Raw genomic sequence first — 16,598 nt, 5'->3', positions numbered from 1 at the left:
TTACCTCGTTTGAAGATAGCTTGGGTATCTCTGTCCCACACTGAAGTCTATCATGTAGATATTTCCAAATCACTGAAGCGTGTGAGGATTTTTTGCTTTATCCATGTCCTCATTTGTGTAGCCAGTCCTGTTGATTTCACCACTTTACTGGGGTTTGTATTTCTTTGCCATAAATGTAATGTTTACTTGATCTGCCAGTATTTGCTTATTTTCTGATTGATAATTATTTTACGTCTTGTAATACAAGTACTGTTGGAAAGGCAATCTCAATTTTTATGATTTTAATTTCTGACTCAGAAGGTGGCAACATTCAAATTCTGGTTAGTACTTGTTTGGTTGTTTGAATTCTCCAGTTTGAGATTCTAACAGATTCGGTGGATATAGGTGAGCATACGAGATGCTTGATATGTAAAATGTATCAAAAAATGTATTTTAACAAAACTCAGTTATTTGATGGGTATCACTTGGTAAATGTGTACAAGAAATAGTACTAGATCATGGTTCAACTAAATTTAAACTTAGCATACTTTCAGTGATGAATTTACTCTAGTTTTTAATTTTTTTAATGTATAGCTTTGAGCTTTCAAGTAGCACTTGATTAATTCAGGCAAGGAATTAATTAATTTAGGCTCCGGTGAAGAAACGAATTAATTTTCCTTCCTATATTTTGGGGCTTGTTCCTTGGAAGTATTAGTTTTGAATACCTGGATGATGTTTATTAAATTGTGGTCCTGCTACCACAAAAATTGTAAAACTGAAATGGCACTTTCAGCCCCAATGCTGTTTGTAGAAACAGTTAATGTCTCCCTGCAAATCTTTAGGTTTAGCAGTAACATATAGTGGTTTTAATTTGATTTTTAATTCTGTATTAAAGAATTAAAATATAATTAGAATATCACTTGATAAGTAGCAAGATATAAATTCATCTGAAAACCAAGTCTGTTGCTAAATAGTCCATATTTGCTGGGTGGAGAGAGGAAGCGGGGAGAGATGGAGAGAACGAAACAAACTCCTAAGTGAACTGGAATATTCTTAGAAGCCAGCTGAGCATTTGGTCTTTTCTATGAAAAGAAAATGTCTAAACCCAGTGGCTTAATTTTTTTGGAGGTGACAGGTCCCCAGTACATTAAAACTTCACATAGGAAACTGCTGCATCACATGCCAAATGGGAAGACACTTTTCTGACTCTTCAACAAGAGCATGGTGGCCTGATGCAAGTAGAAGATGCTCGCTAGAAAAGTATTCTACGAAGTAGAAAATACAGCTAAATCACAGCTTTGTAAGCAAGACAGCAGTAGTATCAGTGGGGTTAGAGATTCCATTTTTTGGAAGTAAAATAGAGCTTGTAAAAAAAAATGTTTATCTTCAAGTTATTCACAAAGTTTCATAAGCTGGTGAAGTGAAGCAGTGGAGAGCAGAATACTTCCCTTTATTGAATATCCTTTTAAAAATGTCATTACTTTCTTCAAATAAATCATTAAACTTTTATTTGGTTATTGTTGAGCTTGTTGCCTGACTGTAAATTTGCTGATAAGACTATTTCAGTTTCAGGTTAAAAGTCAACATACATTCAAATATAGAAGAGCTCTAATTGTCACTAAAACAAAACACAAAGTAAGATGCTAGGTCAAGTTTCCTCTAATAAGCTGGCGAGTTCACACAGTTTCCATGCCAATGTTCCTTTTCCATAAGGCAAAAAAACATGACCCGGCTTATGATGATGTAGTGCTTTATAGAAACACATTATAGATAGCTGTACATTGATCGGATAGATAAGAGGTGGAAGATAGCGTGCAATTGCATAAAAACCCTAAATGTATGGATAGTGGTGTCATGTTCCAAACTACTAACTTCATTTTTCTCCATCATTTAATCACCCAAGGAAGAACTGTAATTTTCAAGCTGTAAGGAGGAACTGAGCATTCAAAACACACTGACTCATGATTAAAATAAATTACCTATATAATGCTTAATTTTATGTTTAAATCCTAATTTACATTTCTTAAATTAGAGGGTCGGATTAAACAATTCCATTAGAGGGCAGTAGTTCATGTAGGTACGATGTCTCATGTACTAAATATTTAGTTTACAGTCAGCTTCCTTATCACTATGGGCTGTGTTCTGTATAATTTTTGCATTATTAGTGAAAGGAAAAGAAAAAGTAAGCCAATGTAATTTAACATTAAAATAATGCAGAAACATTTTGTAATATACAATAATGCACATCCTATCATATATGAAAAAACCAAAATGAATATGGCAGAAATAACGCAAAATGTATGTAGCGGCACTCAGCACTCTTATATTCCAGCTAAAATGTCAGCTCTGAAGTTGTTAGTCTTTCTGTGTTCTGTCCGAATTATGTAGTTTGTGCATCGTAGAACTTAATTTCTGGGAAGTTTATGATTTGTTTTTTTAAAAAATCTTGCTTTTGAAACCCTGTTTTTTTTATTTTGTTTGCTTCAATGCTTAAGACCACGTGTAGACTTTCTGGATTTCCAAGCAAGGGATTGCAGAAATGTGCATGCTTAGTCAGGCACCTTTTAATGGTTAAGCATTGGTAGTGTATTGTGACATGGCAATGATTTCTGCAAAAGATGTAGGGTTTTTTGTGAATTGTGGCTTCTGAGACATTTGATAATGAAATATAAACCATGAAAGCCTAAAGGTTTAGATTATGTTTTTATTCATACTCCCAACATTTTAATTGCTTCAATAGCTTTAAGCAGATATACCTGGCTAATATGGGTAGTTCAAGTCATACCAGTTTAGTACTTTACTGTGCTGTATATGTTTCATCCAACCAATACTGCAAACATACCATTTCTTTTTCCATTTTCAGTTGTGTTACTTGATACTACAGCTGCCCTTGGAGAACTAGGATGGAAAACATTTCCTTTAAATGGGGTAAGTCACTCACTGTTTTGGTTTTACTGTCTTGATTTTGGCATTCTGCACTCTGGAAGTGAATGACTATTATACCTGGGTGGATATTCTTGCAATGTAGACTTGTCAGAAAGATTTCGTTTTTCTCAGGACTGGAGCAGCCTGTGTTGTAAGTAGGAATAACAGATGTGAGAATGACATGAGTACACATTATTATGCCCTTCTCTTGCTTTCCTGAGTGTTAAGAATCTATCTTACTTCAAATCTGATTCCAACTGTTACACATCATAAAGTTCCATATTAAAAATTTCTGTGCTGAAGGAATGTGTTATGACTATATTTTTTGTGAAATAAAAGGATTGCGTTTTTGATTTTATAACTTAAAACAAAACTTTAATGATTTAAGTGAGGTTTATTATGGACTTTAGCATCTGGTGAAATGGTATCAGGTTAGCTAAACCAGAAAAACATGACAAACGTGGTAATGTCATTAAAACAGTTTAAACATTTAGAGACAATATTTAAATAGTTTTGGGTTTTTTCCTGCACTGACCATTCTAGATTGAAATTCGCTGTGCCAGTTTAACATCTTACAGGGGTTCACTGTGCTGTTAGTACAGATCACCAGGAGGCACTTGACATTGTGTACATGGTCCCAGAGTGTTAGAGGTTGTCTGGTACGCTTGCAGATGCCGTGGCAAGGTGAGTGTGGGGAAGAGGAGCATTTTTACTCTTTGAAGTTCAACCATCGGTGCTTTGCCAGTGGCTACACTTCCAAAACCCATCTTCTCTTTCCACCTAGCTAATGCATGTAACAGAATATCAGAGGCATTTTTAGTTTCACTTTTTAATTAAGATACAGTATACTGGAGCATTGAACACCTATTGTATCACCTTCTAGTTCTGATGTCACTGTACATATCATATATCACTTATTTGTATATTAGCTGTCGCTATCTCTTAATTCTTGTGTATGAGGCATATAATTACTTGCTTCTCTGAAATATGCTCAGAAAATACTGCTTTTCTGAGTGAAAAATCTTGTTTCATTTTTAGCTATTTTATTTCTTGTGATCTGTTCCAGAAGGAAGCAGAAATTGTCTATCCTCAGCACCTTAATAATCCATTTTTATAAAATGCCTTCTGTGTCTCTGCCCTCGGGGATTTCAAGCAATGTGACATTTGTTAATCTCAGCCTATTTTCAACTTTATGGATTACTCTTTTTCAGGGTTTTCCAGTTCTTTGTATCCCTAGACATAATTTCAGTCTGTTACAGATACTTCTGTGTTTTACATTTTGTATGCAGTGTCATGCAATCTGAGTTACAATTCTGAAAGTTTTATTTCCTTCAAAAATCCCAGACAAAGCAAATACTGTCATACCCTATGATGAGAAAATAGAGCAAGGAATTTTTGCTTTAGCTTTGTGATGAGCTCCGTTGTCTTGAACAGGGATGCTGGCATTTAGAATGCACAGAAGATACAATTTGTTATTCTGTAAATTCTTAAAAGCTTTAGTTACTCCAGTAACAATAATCACAATATACAAGTAGAAACAAACCTGCACTCAAAGTTGATTTAAAACATAGTTATAACATAATCTGTTTTGGTTGGTCATACATACCCTTAACATTAGTTTTGCAGCATATTGAGGTTTTCAGGTGTTTTGGGACCTTTGCTGTGTTTTAAGAATTAGCCACGCTTACTAGAATACACTGAGTTTACATTTGAATCAGTACTTGGGATTCAATTATTAGAGAAGAGAAAAGCAGTTTGTAGCATAAGGAAAACATACAGAATAAGGCTTCCTGGGACATAAAATAGGCAGAAGAGGCTAGAATGAGAGGAACTGGATAAATTAACTATGGAGAGGTAGTTAAGAGAAGTGTGCATGTGCTGTTAACTCTGGAAGCGAATATGTGTAATCTGTTGATGAATTAATCTAAGCTGTAAATGGGTTAAAGATTCGTGTGCACCACAACAAAGAAGTTTTTGAACAAACTTTTTGGGAAGTTGTACATGTGAGAATACGTTATTTGGAGATGTGTGAAAGAATCACAGAATCACAGAGTGGAAGGGGTTGGAAGGGACCTCTGGAGATCATCTGGTCCATCCCCCCTGCCAGAGCAGGGTCACCTAGAGCAGGTTGCACAGGAACACGTCCAGGTGGGTTTTGAATGTCTCCAGAGAAGGAGACTCCACAACCTCTCTGGGCAGCCTGTGCCAGTGGTCTCAAAGTAAAGAAGTTTTTCCTCGTGTTGAGATGGGATTTCCTGTGTTTCAGTGTGTGCCTGTTGCCCCTTGTCCTGTCACTGGGCACCACTGAAAAGAGTCTGGCCCCATCCTCTTGACACCCGCCCACCCTTTAGGTATTGGTCAGCATTGATGAGACCCCCTCTCAGTCTTCTCTTCTCCAGGCTAAGCAGACCCAGGTGTCTCAGCCTTTCTTCATAAGAGAGGTGCTCCAGACCCTTGATCATCTTTGTAGCCCTCCGCTGGACTCTCTCCAGTAGAGATAGAGAGCGTAAGATATTGATCACATATGTCAGGAGATGGCTGGATATGCAGGCAAAAAAGGTCCTCCATGTCTTACAGTGGAGTGAAGAAGAATGCCTTAGGTCAACATTCCAGGAAAGTCTGCTATGAGCAGCAGGACCGAATAGCAATGCTGCTGCACCCCTGAAACGTGCAGAAAGAAGGAACAAACAAAAGACCCAAAATAAAGAGTGGAGACAAATGACTTACATGAAATGGGAGTTACTTCTCTCACTCACTGAGATCTATGCAGAACTGCTGATTAAAATCAATGTTTGCTGATTTGTCAGAGTTAGCGTCATTCTGACAAACTTCATCAAAATATACCAAATGTAGATTTGTACATTTTGGTGTAGATATTTGAAGATACTGAAAAATTGCATAAGGCTATTAAAACATGAAAAGTTACATTACTTTGGTTTGTAAAATATTAAAGATATTAAAGTTAAAATGTAAACTGGAATGTATTTCTAAACTCTTTCTATTTAAGTTATTCTGGGATCCCGTACCTTACACAAAGGTAAGAAGAAAATTGAGCTTACAAGTGTTCATGTAATTAACAGAATGTGACATTTGTATGCTTCTTCATGTCACTTTTGTATACAATCTCGGAAACAAAAGGCCAATGTTCATGTTAATTATTACTTGGTTCTTATTAAAACGTAAGGCAAAATAATGCTTTTGGGGTCAGCTAATAACTCCTATTATACCTACTGAATTAGTAAAGAACAGTAAAACTGTTGTCTTTTTTAATCTTGCACAAACATCAGAGATGTTGTTTTGTGTCCACAGTGCTATCTAATACAAGTTACTTACCTGTCCTAACATAATTCAGAATATGGCATAAGAATTGGTGTGTTTGAGATTGTCACTGCAGAGATAAGAACCTTAATTGTCCCATGATGGGCACATCAGCATTTTCCCTTTTCCTGGAGGACAGTGACAAGTTTTGGTTTGTTTGTGCTTTTCATAGAGACTTTTGTTCAGATACTGCATAAATCCTACATGTTACTTTAATCAAACTTCCCCCCCCCCAAAAAAAAAATAAGCGTGTGTGTGGTGTTTATGTATGTAAGAAAAATGTCATTGACATATAGTTATGGCTCTAACTAACATTTTTGAGGTTAGGAGGGTGGGATGATAGGTTTTCTTTAGACTGTGGCGTTAACAGAAGTCATTAATTTACTGGCATACTCAATCACAAAGAATGTTTCCATTAAATTAAACAGCAGCTGAAATATTAATGCTTGGGATTTGGGTAATATTGAGTATGCCTCAGAGATTTTAAACTAACAGGCTAGGAGAAAAATTTAGGAGGTATCTTTTGGAATTTGCAGAACCTTAACCTTCACCTCCTAGACTTTTTATTTATAGTAGATTCATAAGATAATGTTTGCAAGCTTTCAGCAGTTCTGGTAACCTCTAGAGGTGCCTATGTAAACAAGTAAAGATACAACACAGTAGTTTTGTATGTGGCATTTGTATGCAATCCCATCATTTTGCTGCAGAGATGAGTCATGCACAACTGTGTTACCCATTCCTTGGTAATATAATATGTGATTTTATTTTTTCATTTTCTTCCCAGTTATTTGTGCAACCTTCCTGAAGTATGAGAATACAATAGCTTTTCTTACAAATGTGTTTTCTTTATTTGTTTGTCAGATTTTTTCCTTGTATTTTGAACAAGCAATATATTGAATGCTTAGAGCTACAAAAATGCCGCGTAAAACATTAATATCTTTGAGGTCAATAGAATCAGCTTTTTTTGATTGAGTTCCAATTTAGCTTCTCAGTGACAGGCTGTCTAAAATTTCTACTTAGATAATGGACACATTTGATACTTCCTCTGTTCTTTGGGCTACAGTTCAAGATGACCGATTGATTTATGAAAAAGCATATGCTATGGAATAAAAGTACATCTTTACTCAACAAACTGTCACTCCATAACCTTGAAAATGCAGAACAAGTTTTTTTTGGATTGGTACAAAAAGTGGGAAGGAATCCCTTGATAGTTATCAAAAGAGAATGTGAATGTGAGCTAGAGGCCAGGCCGGTCGAGTTCATGTGAACCATTACCTAGGGTTCCAGATGAAGTCAGTTTGCTGACCATGGGGACAGGATTATTTTTCTTAGGTTTTCTCACTGCACCCTGTGGTGCTGCAACTGTTAAAAGGGCAGTATTTTTCTAGGGGATTAAGCACAGTTTAAGTGGTTAATAAGGTTTTGAAAGCTAGGGAGGAAAGGAAAAAACCTGAAAGCCTGACTGAAATTTAGTGGTCCACAACCTTTGCTTACTCATTAGCAGTAATACTAATAAAATAATGTACCGTAAGCAACTCTGGTTGTTGGGTTTTTTCCTTCTGACTTCAGTGCAACTTTTAAAAAAAAATATTATTTATTTCCCATTGCATTAAGCAATGTAACGCAATTTTGTGAGCAAAGTTTACCGATGAGCCATGGTTTGGAGACTATTGTCATAAGGGCCTGTCTATTCCTGAGAAACTTCTACCGTAAGTACTGCTACTTAGCTCTATGAATGCCTTATTTTGCATGAGCTGAATCTGCTCTGCAACTGGTAATTTGGAATATAGCATTCTATATTAAATAATCGTGAAAAAATATTCTGCTTCTAATGTTAATCTAAATTTTAACTTGTATGTAGCCACTTCATGAACTCCAAAACCATTTTAAAATTACCATAAAAGAAGGGCAGGTGACTCATAACACAAGGCCGTGAGAAATTATTTACATGTGGAAGGGGCTGGTACAAGCTACCTTGACTTGTCGTAGTAGACAAAATGTATAGCCTCAGCAGTAAAGAGCCTACTAGAAGTCCTCTAAATTATTTGACATCTGTGTGAGTGATAAAAATATTTTAATCCCAGTTCTCGCAGTTATTTGAATAGCTTCCTTGTCAATTGGTAATTTTCCTATTGATTTATGCACAGAAGTAATTCTGTTTTAAATATCTTCTTTCTTTTAAGATTTTTAATAACTGTCACTAATATACAGTTTTAGGAGTTTCTTTTCTGTTGTGAATTTGTTGAGACTGAACTTGTCAAAGTACTGATTTTTTTTCCCTACCAGGCTGATTATTTTACCCTCTCTGTTGAAATAATTGTTTTACAGTATATGCATCAGTCAACAATTCACTTTTTAGCTCCTCCTTAGCTAATTCAAAAACACAGCACCATATGGAAAAGTAGGAAGAACATTAACTCTATCCCAGACAGACCCAGTAATTATAATTAAAATTAAAGTCCAACTGTTAACCTGGCACTGCCAAAACCACCACTAAACCATGTCCTTAAGTGCCACACCTACAGGTCTTTTGCATAACTCCAGGGATGGTGACTCTACCACTACCCTGGGCAGCCTGTTCCAATGCTTGACAACACTTTCAGTCAAGAAATTTTTCCTAATATCCAATCTAAACCTCTCCTGGTGCAATTTGAGGCTGTTTCCTCTCATCCTATCGCTTGTTACCTGGGAGAAGAGACCGACCCCGACCTCGCTACAACCTCCTTTCAGGTAGTTCTAGAGAGCAATAAGGTCTCCCCTCAGCCTCCTTTTCTCTAAGCTGAGCAACTCCAGTTCCCTCAGCTGCTCCTCATGCTCTAGATCCTTCACCAGCTTTGTTGCCCTTCTTTGGACCTGCTCCAGGACCTCAATGTCTCTCCTGTAGTGAGGGGCCAAAAATTGGACACAGTATTTGAGGTGGGGCCTCACCAGTGGCGAGTAGAGGGGGACGATCACTTCCCTAGTCCTGCTCACCTCACTGTTCCTGATACAGGCCAGGATGTTGGGCACACTCTGAGTAGTATGTTAAGAGTAAACTGCAGCTGTGTGGATAAGATGTTGCAGAAGTAGCAAGAAGCAAAGTTTTAACTGAGAACTGAGGACATTTTTGAGAAAAAATGCATCCAAACGTCTGAATTCTTCCCTCTATTACAGCAGTTCAACTGCAATAAAGATATGTAGTTACATCTATGAAAGCTCACCAGCAAGGATTTCAGAGGTGTCACAGAGGCTGTGGTTTTAATAACATGTTTAATAGAAGGTAGGGATTTAGCTGTCAGAACATTTAACAGAGGTAAAGGAAAAAGAAGGAAACTGATCAGATTTTCACACAATGTGGGGAGTTTACAGAGATAACATTAAGTAAAATATTTGAAGTCACGTATTTGAACTGTAATTTGGACATAATCAGACACCATGCTCTGCAATGACATATTTAGAATTCTTTTTGACAGTCAAGACATGTTGTATGAGGGAAAAGGTAAGTTGAAGGGTATTTTTTTGAGATTAATTTCCATCTGCAGGGATTAAACAATTAGGTATATCCAAGATCTAGTTAAATATCTAGGAAAGCTTTTCTAAAGGACTTACTGTTGCTAATATGAGATGACTTGCCTCTGAGAGTCAAGTTTCCATGTTTCTTTTAGGAGCATTTCTTAGAGCATAAAAGGTTTTCTTGAAAACTGTATGTATGTCCCTGGGACTGTGAATGTCTAAGTAATTTGGTGCATGCCTGAATTTTTGTTTTTGTCTGTAGTTCCCGTTAAAATGTCAAAAATATTAATTTGCCTTCATATGTAACCTGAAGACCCTGGCCACAGAATTAGCTGTAACTGTGCTGGGAATTTGAGTATCTACTGGATGAATGCAGGGTTACCAGAGCATGTTCCATCTCAAATAGTTAAATTCACAAAATATGCCAGGCACTGTGAAGAAGGGATATTTGTCATCCTCATTATTTTTGTACGTACATTTGGGCAGTATCCTGATTATTTTTCATTTGGTTTTGTGTGAAACATCTAATTACAGATTCCACAGAGGATAGTTATTGGCAAAATACACTGTTGCGTTCTTATTTGGATATCGCAAACACATTAGGGCCCATTTGTGCTTGCCAGTGTGCAGTCAGAGATCTAAAGCATTCATAGCCTAAAGAATGAGATATAATTTGCTGTAAATTAAAAAAAACCCCACACTTGCAAGAAAGCAGATATAATGAAGGAGGATTATAAACATAGTTGAATGGTTCACTACAGAAACAGCTATATACTTAAATAGTGATCTGTAACAGTAAAGCAATAGATGTGGTCTCTAAACTGCTCAACTAAAAGCAATTTATTGTATTTTTAATGTATTATGTTGAAAGTCTGAACTTTACGATAGTAATGTTGCATATACTTCTTCCATTATTTTTCCATTCCTGTTTAATTTAGATGGTGTTGTATACAAATATATTCCTGGTAAAGGCAAAATTTCCTGTATAGAGCTGGAACTATGGGCCATTTGCAAAGCAGAAGTATTTTTCTTACTGGTTTTCTGGTAGGATGACCTTTTATTAGGACGTCAAGCTAGGAACTTGTCATCTCCATTTCATCCTCCATGACTATTCAAGTATTTGACATAAAACATACCGAGGGGACAGAATCCACGTTGAAGCCAAATAGCTGAAATTGAAGTGTTTCGTCTTAATAATGGAACGATATGATCCTTAATGAGTTGGACTCTTTATTGACCAAGATCAAACTTCCCCAACTCCCTCCTCACACCGAATACTCTTTGCTTTCTTGTTTGACTCTATGCTTTCGTGACCATTAAAGACTCTGGGTTTTTTTTGTTTTTGTTTTTAAAATCACTTTTGAGTACCATCAGGGTCATAGGAAAGAAAAAGGATATAAAGCAGACAGTCTTGGAATCCTTGATGCAGAGAAGTGCTATTTAAAATACAAACCTTTTTTTCCTTAAAAACTTTGTTTATGTTCTGGTTAGAACCTGTTCATGCACTTAGTGCCCAGAAACTGCCAGTATTTCTGTTATGTTACTCATTGTAGGTATGAGAAACACTGTAAGTAGTGGAGCACAGTAAACATTTAACTTTTTCAGTTGTGCAGCCCCACAAAATGTATGCTAAATCCTGTATTGTTTTTACAAAAATACATTGGTTGGAAGTTAAAATAAATCAGAGTACCATACATGGGTTGCACGTCTGTGTAGTGAGTGCATGAAAAATAGCTTTTAAGTCTTTGTAGGTTTCACATTATATCTTGCATTCAGAAGTTTACAATATCTTGGGTTGCCAAAAAGGGCAGTAAGAAAAAAGTATAATTTAGTGAAAATAAACACATTCTTGTCTTTTTCTGTAGAGAGAGAATCATATTTTGAGAAGGAGGCATACTGGGTTGAGGGAGGAAGAATGATTCATTTAAATTGCGTGGGATATATTTTCAGCAGTGTTGAATTACAGAATCTTTATGGTTTCTGTCAACAAGTAAATACTCTGAAATTAAAAAAAATTCACTCATATCTATTCCCAATTAAATATAATAGTGTTCCGGTATAATTCAGCATTCACTGTGCACATATATGGAGCTCTAAAGAATGTCAAATTGAATGTTGCCCTCATTAGAAAATCATGGAAAAGAAAGGACAAAAGGATGGTGGAAGAAAAGCAATTTTTACTGAAATACTAGGTGCATACTGAACAACTCTTTATCTGAACCATTGTATTTTTAGAGACTAAGAACTGTTATAATGAACTCATTATACCCCTTGGAACCCTTGGAATTCCTGTGTGCTTAGGAAATGGTCTCCTAAATGCTTAAGTAGTTGATAAATATCCTGGTATTCTGAAAAGCTATCTATCTCTTTGGATTTTTTAAAAGACACAAAAGTATTTTTTTCCAAGAGAAAAAGGCAGAAGTGGCAGCAGCAAAAGATGCTTCATTTTCTCAGGACCAGTCACTGCTTTTTTACTCCTATGCTGTGTTCCGTAATTGAGGGAAACTCTACGCAAACTGCTGTCTTCTTTTTACCATTTTAAGTGACAGGAATAATTCATTTTCTAAAAGTGGATCTTCTTTGTATAGTGAATCATAGAATCGTAAAATAGTTTGGGTTGGAAGGGACCTTAAAGATCATCTAGTTCCAATCCCCCCCCCCGCCCCCAATGGGCAGGAACACCACCTCCCACTAGACTAGGTTACTCAAAGCCCCATCCAACCTGGCCTTGACCAACTCCAGGGATGGGGCATCCACAACTTCTCTGGGCAACCTGTTCCAGTGTCTCACCACCCTCACAGTAAAGAATTTCTTTCAAAATCTCCCCTCTTTCAGTTTAAAACTGTTACCCCTTGTCCTATCGCTACACTCCCTGATAGAGTCCCTCCCCATCTCTCCTATAGGCCCACTTTAGGTACTGGAAGGCTGCTATAAGGTCTTCCCAGAGCCTTCTCTTCTCCAGGTCGAACAACCCCAACTCTCTCAGCCTGTCTTCATAGGAGTGGTGCTCCAGCCCTCGGATCATCTTCATGGCCCTCCTCTGGACTTGCTCCAACAAGTCCATGTCCTTCTTATGTTGGGGGCCCCAGAGCTGGACACAGTACTCCAGGTGGGGTCTCACCAGAGTGGAGCAGAGAGGGAGAATCACCTCCCTCAATCTGCTGTCCATGCTTCTTTTGATGCAGACCAGGATGCAGTTGGCCTTCTGGGCTGTGTGCGCACATTGCCGGCTCATGTGGAGCTTCTCATCAACCAACATCCCCAAGACTTTCTCCTCAGGGCTGCTCTCAATGCATTCTCCATGGAAGCCATTGCAAAGCTTCCATTCTTCTGCATTATTGGCCTCCACCTGGACACACCTTTTGCAGGCAGGTGTGCCTGCTATCCTTGCCCCAGGAGAAAGGTCGAGGCACCTCCTGCAGTGTCAGGTCTGTCTGCACTGGATCCTTTGCTTTCAGGCGAGTGCCCACCATTCTGCATTGAGGGTCAGGTAGGATGAGTACCCTTGACCTGTGCAGATGGTCACAGAACGGTGCCTGCTTGCTGGGAAAGGGAAAGAGTTAATATATTCTTAATGATTAGCAATAGCCTGAGCTTTTATTAGAAGCCTTTACTTCGAATCTTGAAGCCTACTTTGAACCTTTTACAGATCTTTAAATACTTGGAATGAATTTTTGAAGTTAGAGAAAAGTAACCAGCTTATCAAGAAATCAGCAAGGTTGAAGCATTCTCTAAGCCTCTTTTAAATACCTAACCACACACATAGTTCCCTTTGCAAATTGCAGTAAATCATTTGTGTCCTGATAGTGCTTTAAGTTTTGCAATGTAATGTGGGTACCAACAGTTTCAACAGTTGTAAGGATGGAAAGACTGTATACAAATACTTTTTCTGCTCCACTGGAATTCTCTTAGTACAGCAGTTAGGACCACTTTGGGGCACAATGAAATACTGCTCTACTTTCCAGATTTTTTTCCCTTGTGGTGCTGAGACAGACTTTTCCATTTTTTTGAGAAAGCGTGGGACAAGAAGGACTCTATCACTACCATTTTGACATTATCTGCTATCTTAATGTTAGTTGCAGAAGGGCTTAATGCATTTGGTTTTCTTGCTTGTAGGTAGAGACAGAGTTTTCTCCCTGTTTTTCCTTGCTCCGCTTCTTTTCCTTTTATCTTCTGTCAAAAGGCAGCTTTACCAGCCGTTTTACCGGCTTCCTCAGTGATGTGTCCTTCCTTGTCCATGAATTGATGCTAAAAACCCAAGCAGACATATAGGCCATGACTACTGCTAGCTAAATGATGGGCAAGAAGCAGTAGTTAGTGGAGTAGTTTTGGATTATGCACATTCCTTGCCTGTTGACCTCCTCTGTGCTGATTTGAAGTGATCCCACTTGCTGTCTTTAAGACAAGCCTTCCATGAACTCAGCCCTGAGATGAGATCCTGGAACTCTTACAAACATTGGAGTAGTAAAACTAAGCCTGAGACTACTGATAAAATAACTCCATGGCCTCCAGCATGGTGTTGAAGAAACTCTTCTCTGATCTCTCTGCCAGTGGATGTCTGTCTCTAGACCTCTAGTATAGCACTTGAGCTTGAAAACTCTTCTCTGAGGAACAGTTAACATTTAAAGTGTGCAGCAATTGCTAGTTCAATAAAGAATTGAAAATTCAAGGTTTAAGAAGAGACACTTTACACAGTAATTTGCACACATGATTTCATGTGCATACCCTGCAAAGGGATCCAAGCAAGTACAGAGGCCTTTACCACATGGATTATGTATTTATGTAAGCAGTCATAGCAGAATTGGATACTCTTCGCATAATCCTAATAAAGTACTTAAAAAAGTGGAAAGTAGATATTTTGTAGATAAGTTTATTGACTGCTAATAAGGAAACTGAATTATTTTTAATAATCACAATTTTGTGATGAGCAAAGTAGAAAGAAATCCAGTAGTAAATTCAGGCGTTTATGAATAATAATTATAACTATATTTCAGATTTAAGAGGATAATCCTCCCCTATTGTATTTAATCAAAAGAATTCCTTCCTAAGAGTTTAAAACATATGTGACTTGCAGAAATAAATTAAAAGATCACAAGTGCTGTTGAGATGTAGAGCAACATTTGAAGAATGCAGATGTTCTAACTGACTTTTGTTTTGTTAAGACAAGCGTATAACCTTGAAATGAACAGAAATGGATGGTCTCACTTGGCAAAATGGTACAGATTTTATTTTACGTTTATGGAGGCTTGATGATCCTGTGGGGTTTTTTTAAGAAACAACCAAAAGTTTTCCAGTGGATACACTGAGACAAGATGAAGGTGGAGGTGAACCTGCCTCTGCTCTCTTAATGTTGGGGAAGGATCTTATCAACCAGATCTATTTAAAAAACCAAATCAATAAAGACTCCTAAACAAGCCTATCAATAAATGGAACAAATATGTATTAATTCAACCAGCAACAATTATTTTAAGAAGTCTATTAATGTTTCTTTGAAATTGACTAGTGTTAAAAAAAAAAAAGTAACAAAGTTTAAGTTAGCAGACACAACTGCTAAATTATGTGATGATATGCTTAATATGGCGTTGTTCAGTGATTTCTCTGCATGTCTGTTAGTACTTTCTGTCAGCTTTCCACGCTATGAAGAATACACCCAATTTCCTATTTTTTCTCAAGGAAGAGCTCAAACATTTTGTTTTGCGTCTCAGCTAACTGATACATAGATATTCTTGCATTATGCTGATGATTGGTAAGTCATGAAGTGGTGAGCATTAGGCATGTAATTTACACCATAAAATTTGGCTAATAACATTCAACTTACTGTACCATAGATATTACTGCATATTCATATGGGGTTATAATATGTCAGAAGAACACTACTAATAATTTTATATCAAAATAGTTTAAAAGGTTGATAAGAGTTCATTATTAACACTAGCATAACTAAGGAGATTGCTTTGGTTCCCCGTTTCATGTAGGATAGCTAAGGGGATTGACTTTAGCTCCCTGATTCTAGCCATGGTGATTAAGGGGATTTGTTTAAACACCCCATTTCATGTGGTATAGCTACTATAAAAGGATTAGTTTTGGATTCCACTTTCACGTAGGAAAGCTAAGGGGATTAGCCTTAGCTTTTCATTCCATGACACAATAACTAAGGGCAATTGCTTTTGCTGCCAGTGTGGTTGCATCAAGACTTTTCTTGCCTTTTCTGTTGTTGGTTCAGTTTCTTTTCCACTGTTCCTACTGCCCAAAGTCATTTTACTTAAAGCTTTCTGCCTTGCAGTTAGAAGGCCCATGGCCCATTCTGAACTTTTTATCCATTAGCTGAAATTAATGAGAAGTAACTAAATTCCATGTGTTTTTGTTCTCTTCGTCATTGAAACTCAAACATTAGTATTCCTAGTATTTCTTTGGATAAAATCAAATGTAGGAGTTGCCATAACCATCACACTGCTGATCAGTCTAATGCAGTGTTTGATTTTTGACAATGAACGTGACCATGAGCTTCAGCTGTAGATGAAGGACTCGGAGGACTATTTACACTGCCTGTTGGCGCAAAGCTGCAGAGATTCTTGAGCAAGTCCAATGAAGGTATCAGCTGAGCCACAAGTAGTATAACCAATTCCGTATGGCACCAAATCCAAGCACACAGGCACTCCAGAAGAGCAGGATTTGTTACCTAGCAAGAAAAGCCCTAGAACTGAGTGCTCTCAGGAACTCTCCTTGTGTTTCTGCACAGTGTTGCTCCTGTGAATATACCAGTTCAGTAGAAAAAGCTCCGAGGCCTTTGTACCAAATTGCATTGTGCAGCTAGCACAAATTAATATTTTCAAACCACTTAGAAGCAAATGAGATGTCTATGCGTAAATTCAAAACAGGTACTT

The 16,598-nt window shown here is 37.3% G+C and overlaps 1 protein-coding gene across 5 annotated transcripts in view; it reads left to right on the top strand.

Annotated features, from left to right (window-relative positions):
* EPHA6 (EPH receptor A6) overlaps positions 1 to 16,598 on the top strand; it is a 527,645-nt gene that overhangs the window by 35,979 nt on the left and 475,068 nt on the right. For all 5 annotated transcript variants that reach the window (XR_010072880.1, XM_063348777.1, XM_063348795.1 and 2 more), the window contains exon 2: positions 2,843 to 2,907. Coding sequence is in view for 4 of the 5 variants with exons in the window: in XM_063348777.1 (XP_063204847.1) it covers positions 2,843 to 2,907 (65 nt within the window). In the remaining variant the exon portion in view is untranslated. The remainder of the gene's footprint in view (positions 1 to 2,842; positions 2,908 to 16,598) is intronic.

Source organism: Chroicocephalus ridibundus, chromosome 1 (genome assembly GCF_963924245.1).
Source record: "Chroicocephalus ridibundus chromosome 1, bChrRid1.1, whole genome shotgun sequence".
Classification (NCBI taxonomy): domain Eukaryota; kingdom Metazoa; phylum Chordata; class Aves; order Charadriiformes; family Laridae; genus Chroicocephalus; species Chroicocephalus ridibundus.
The sequence above is the reverse complement of the archived record's forward strand: the minus strand, read 5'-3'. Positions and strand labels throughout refer to the sequence as shown.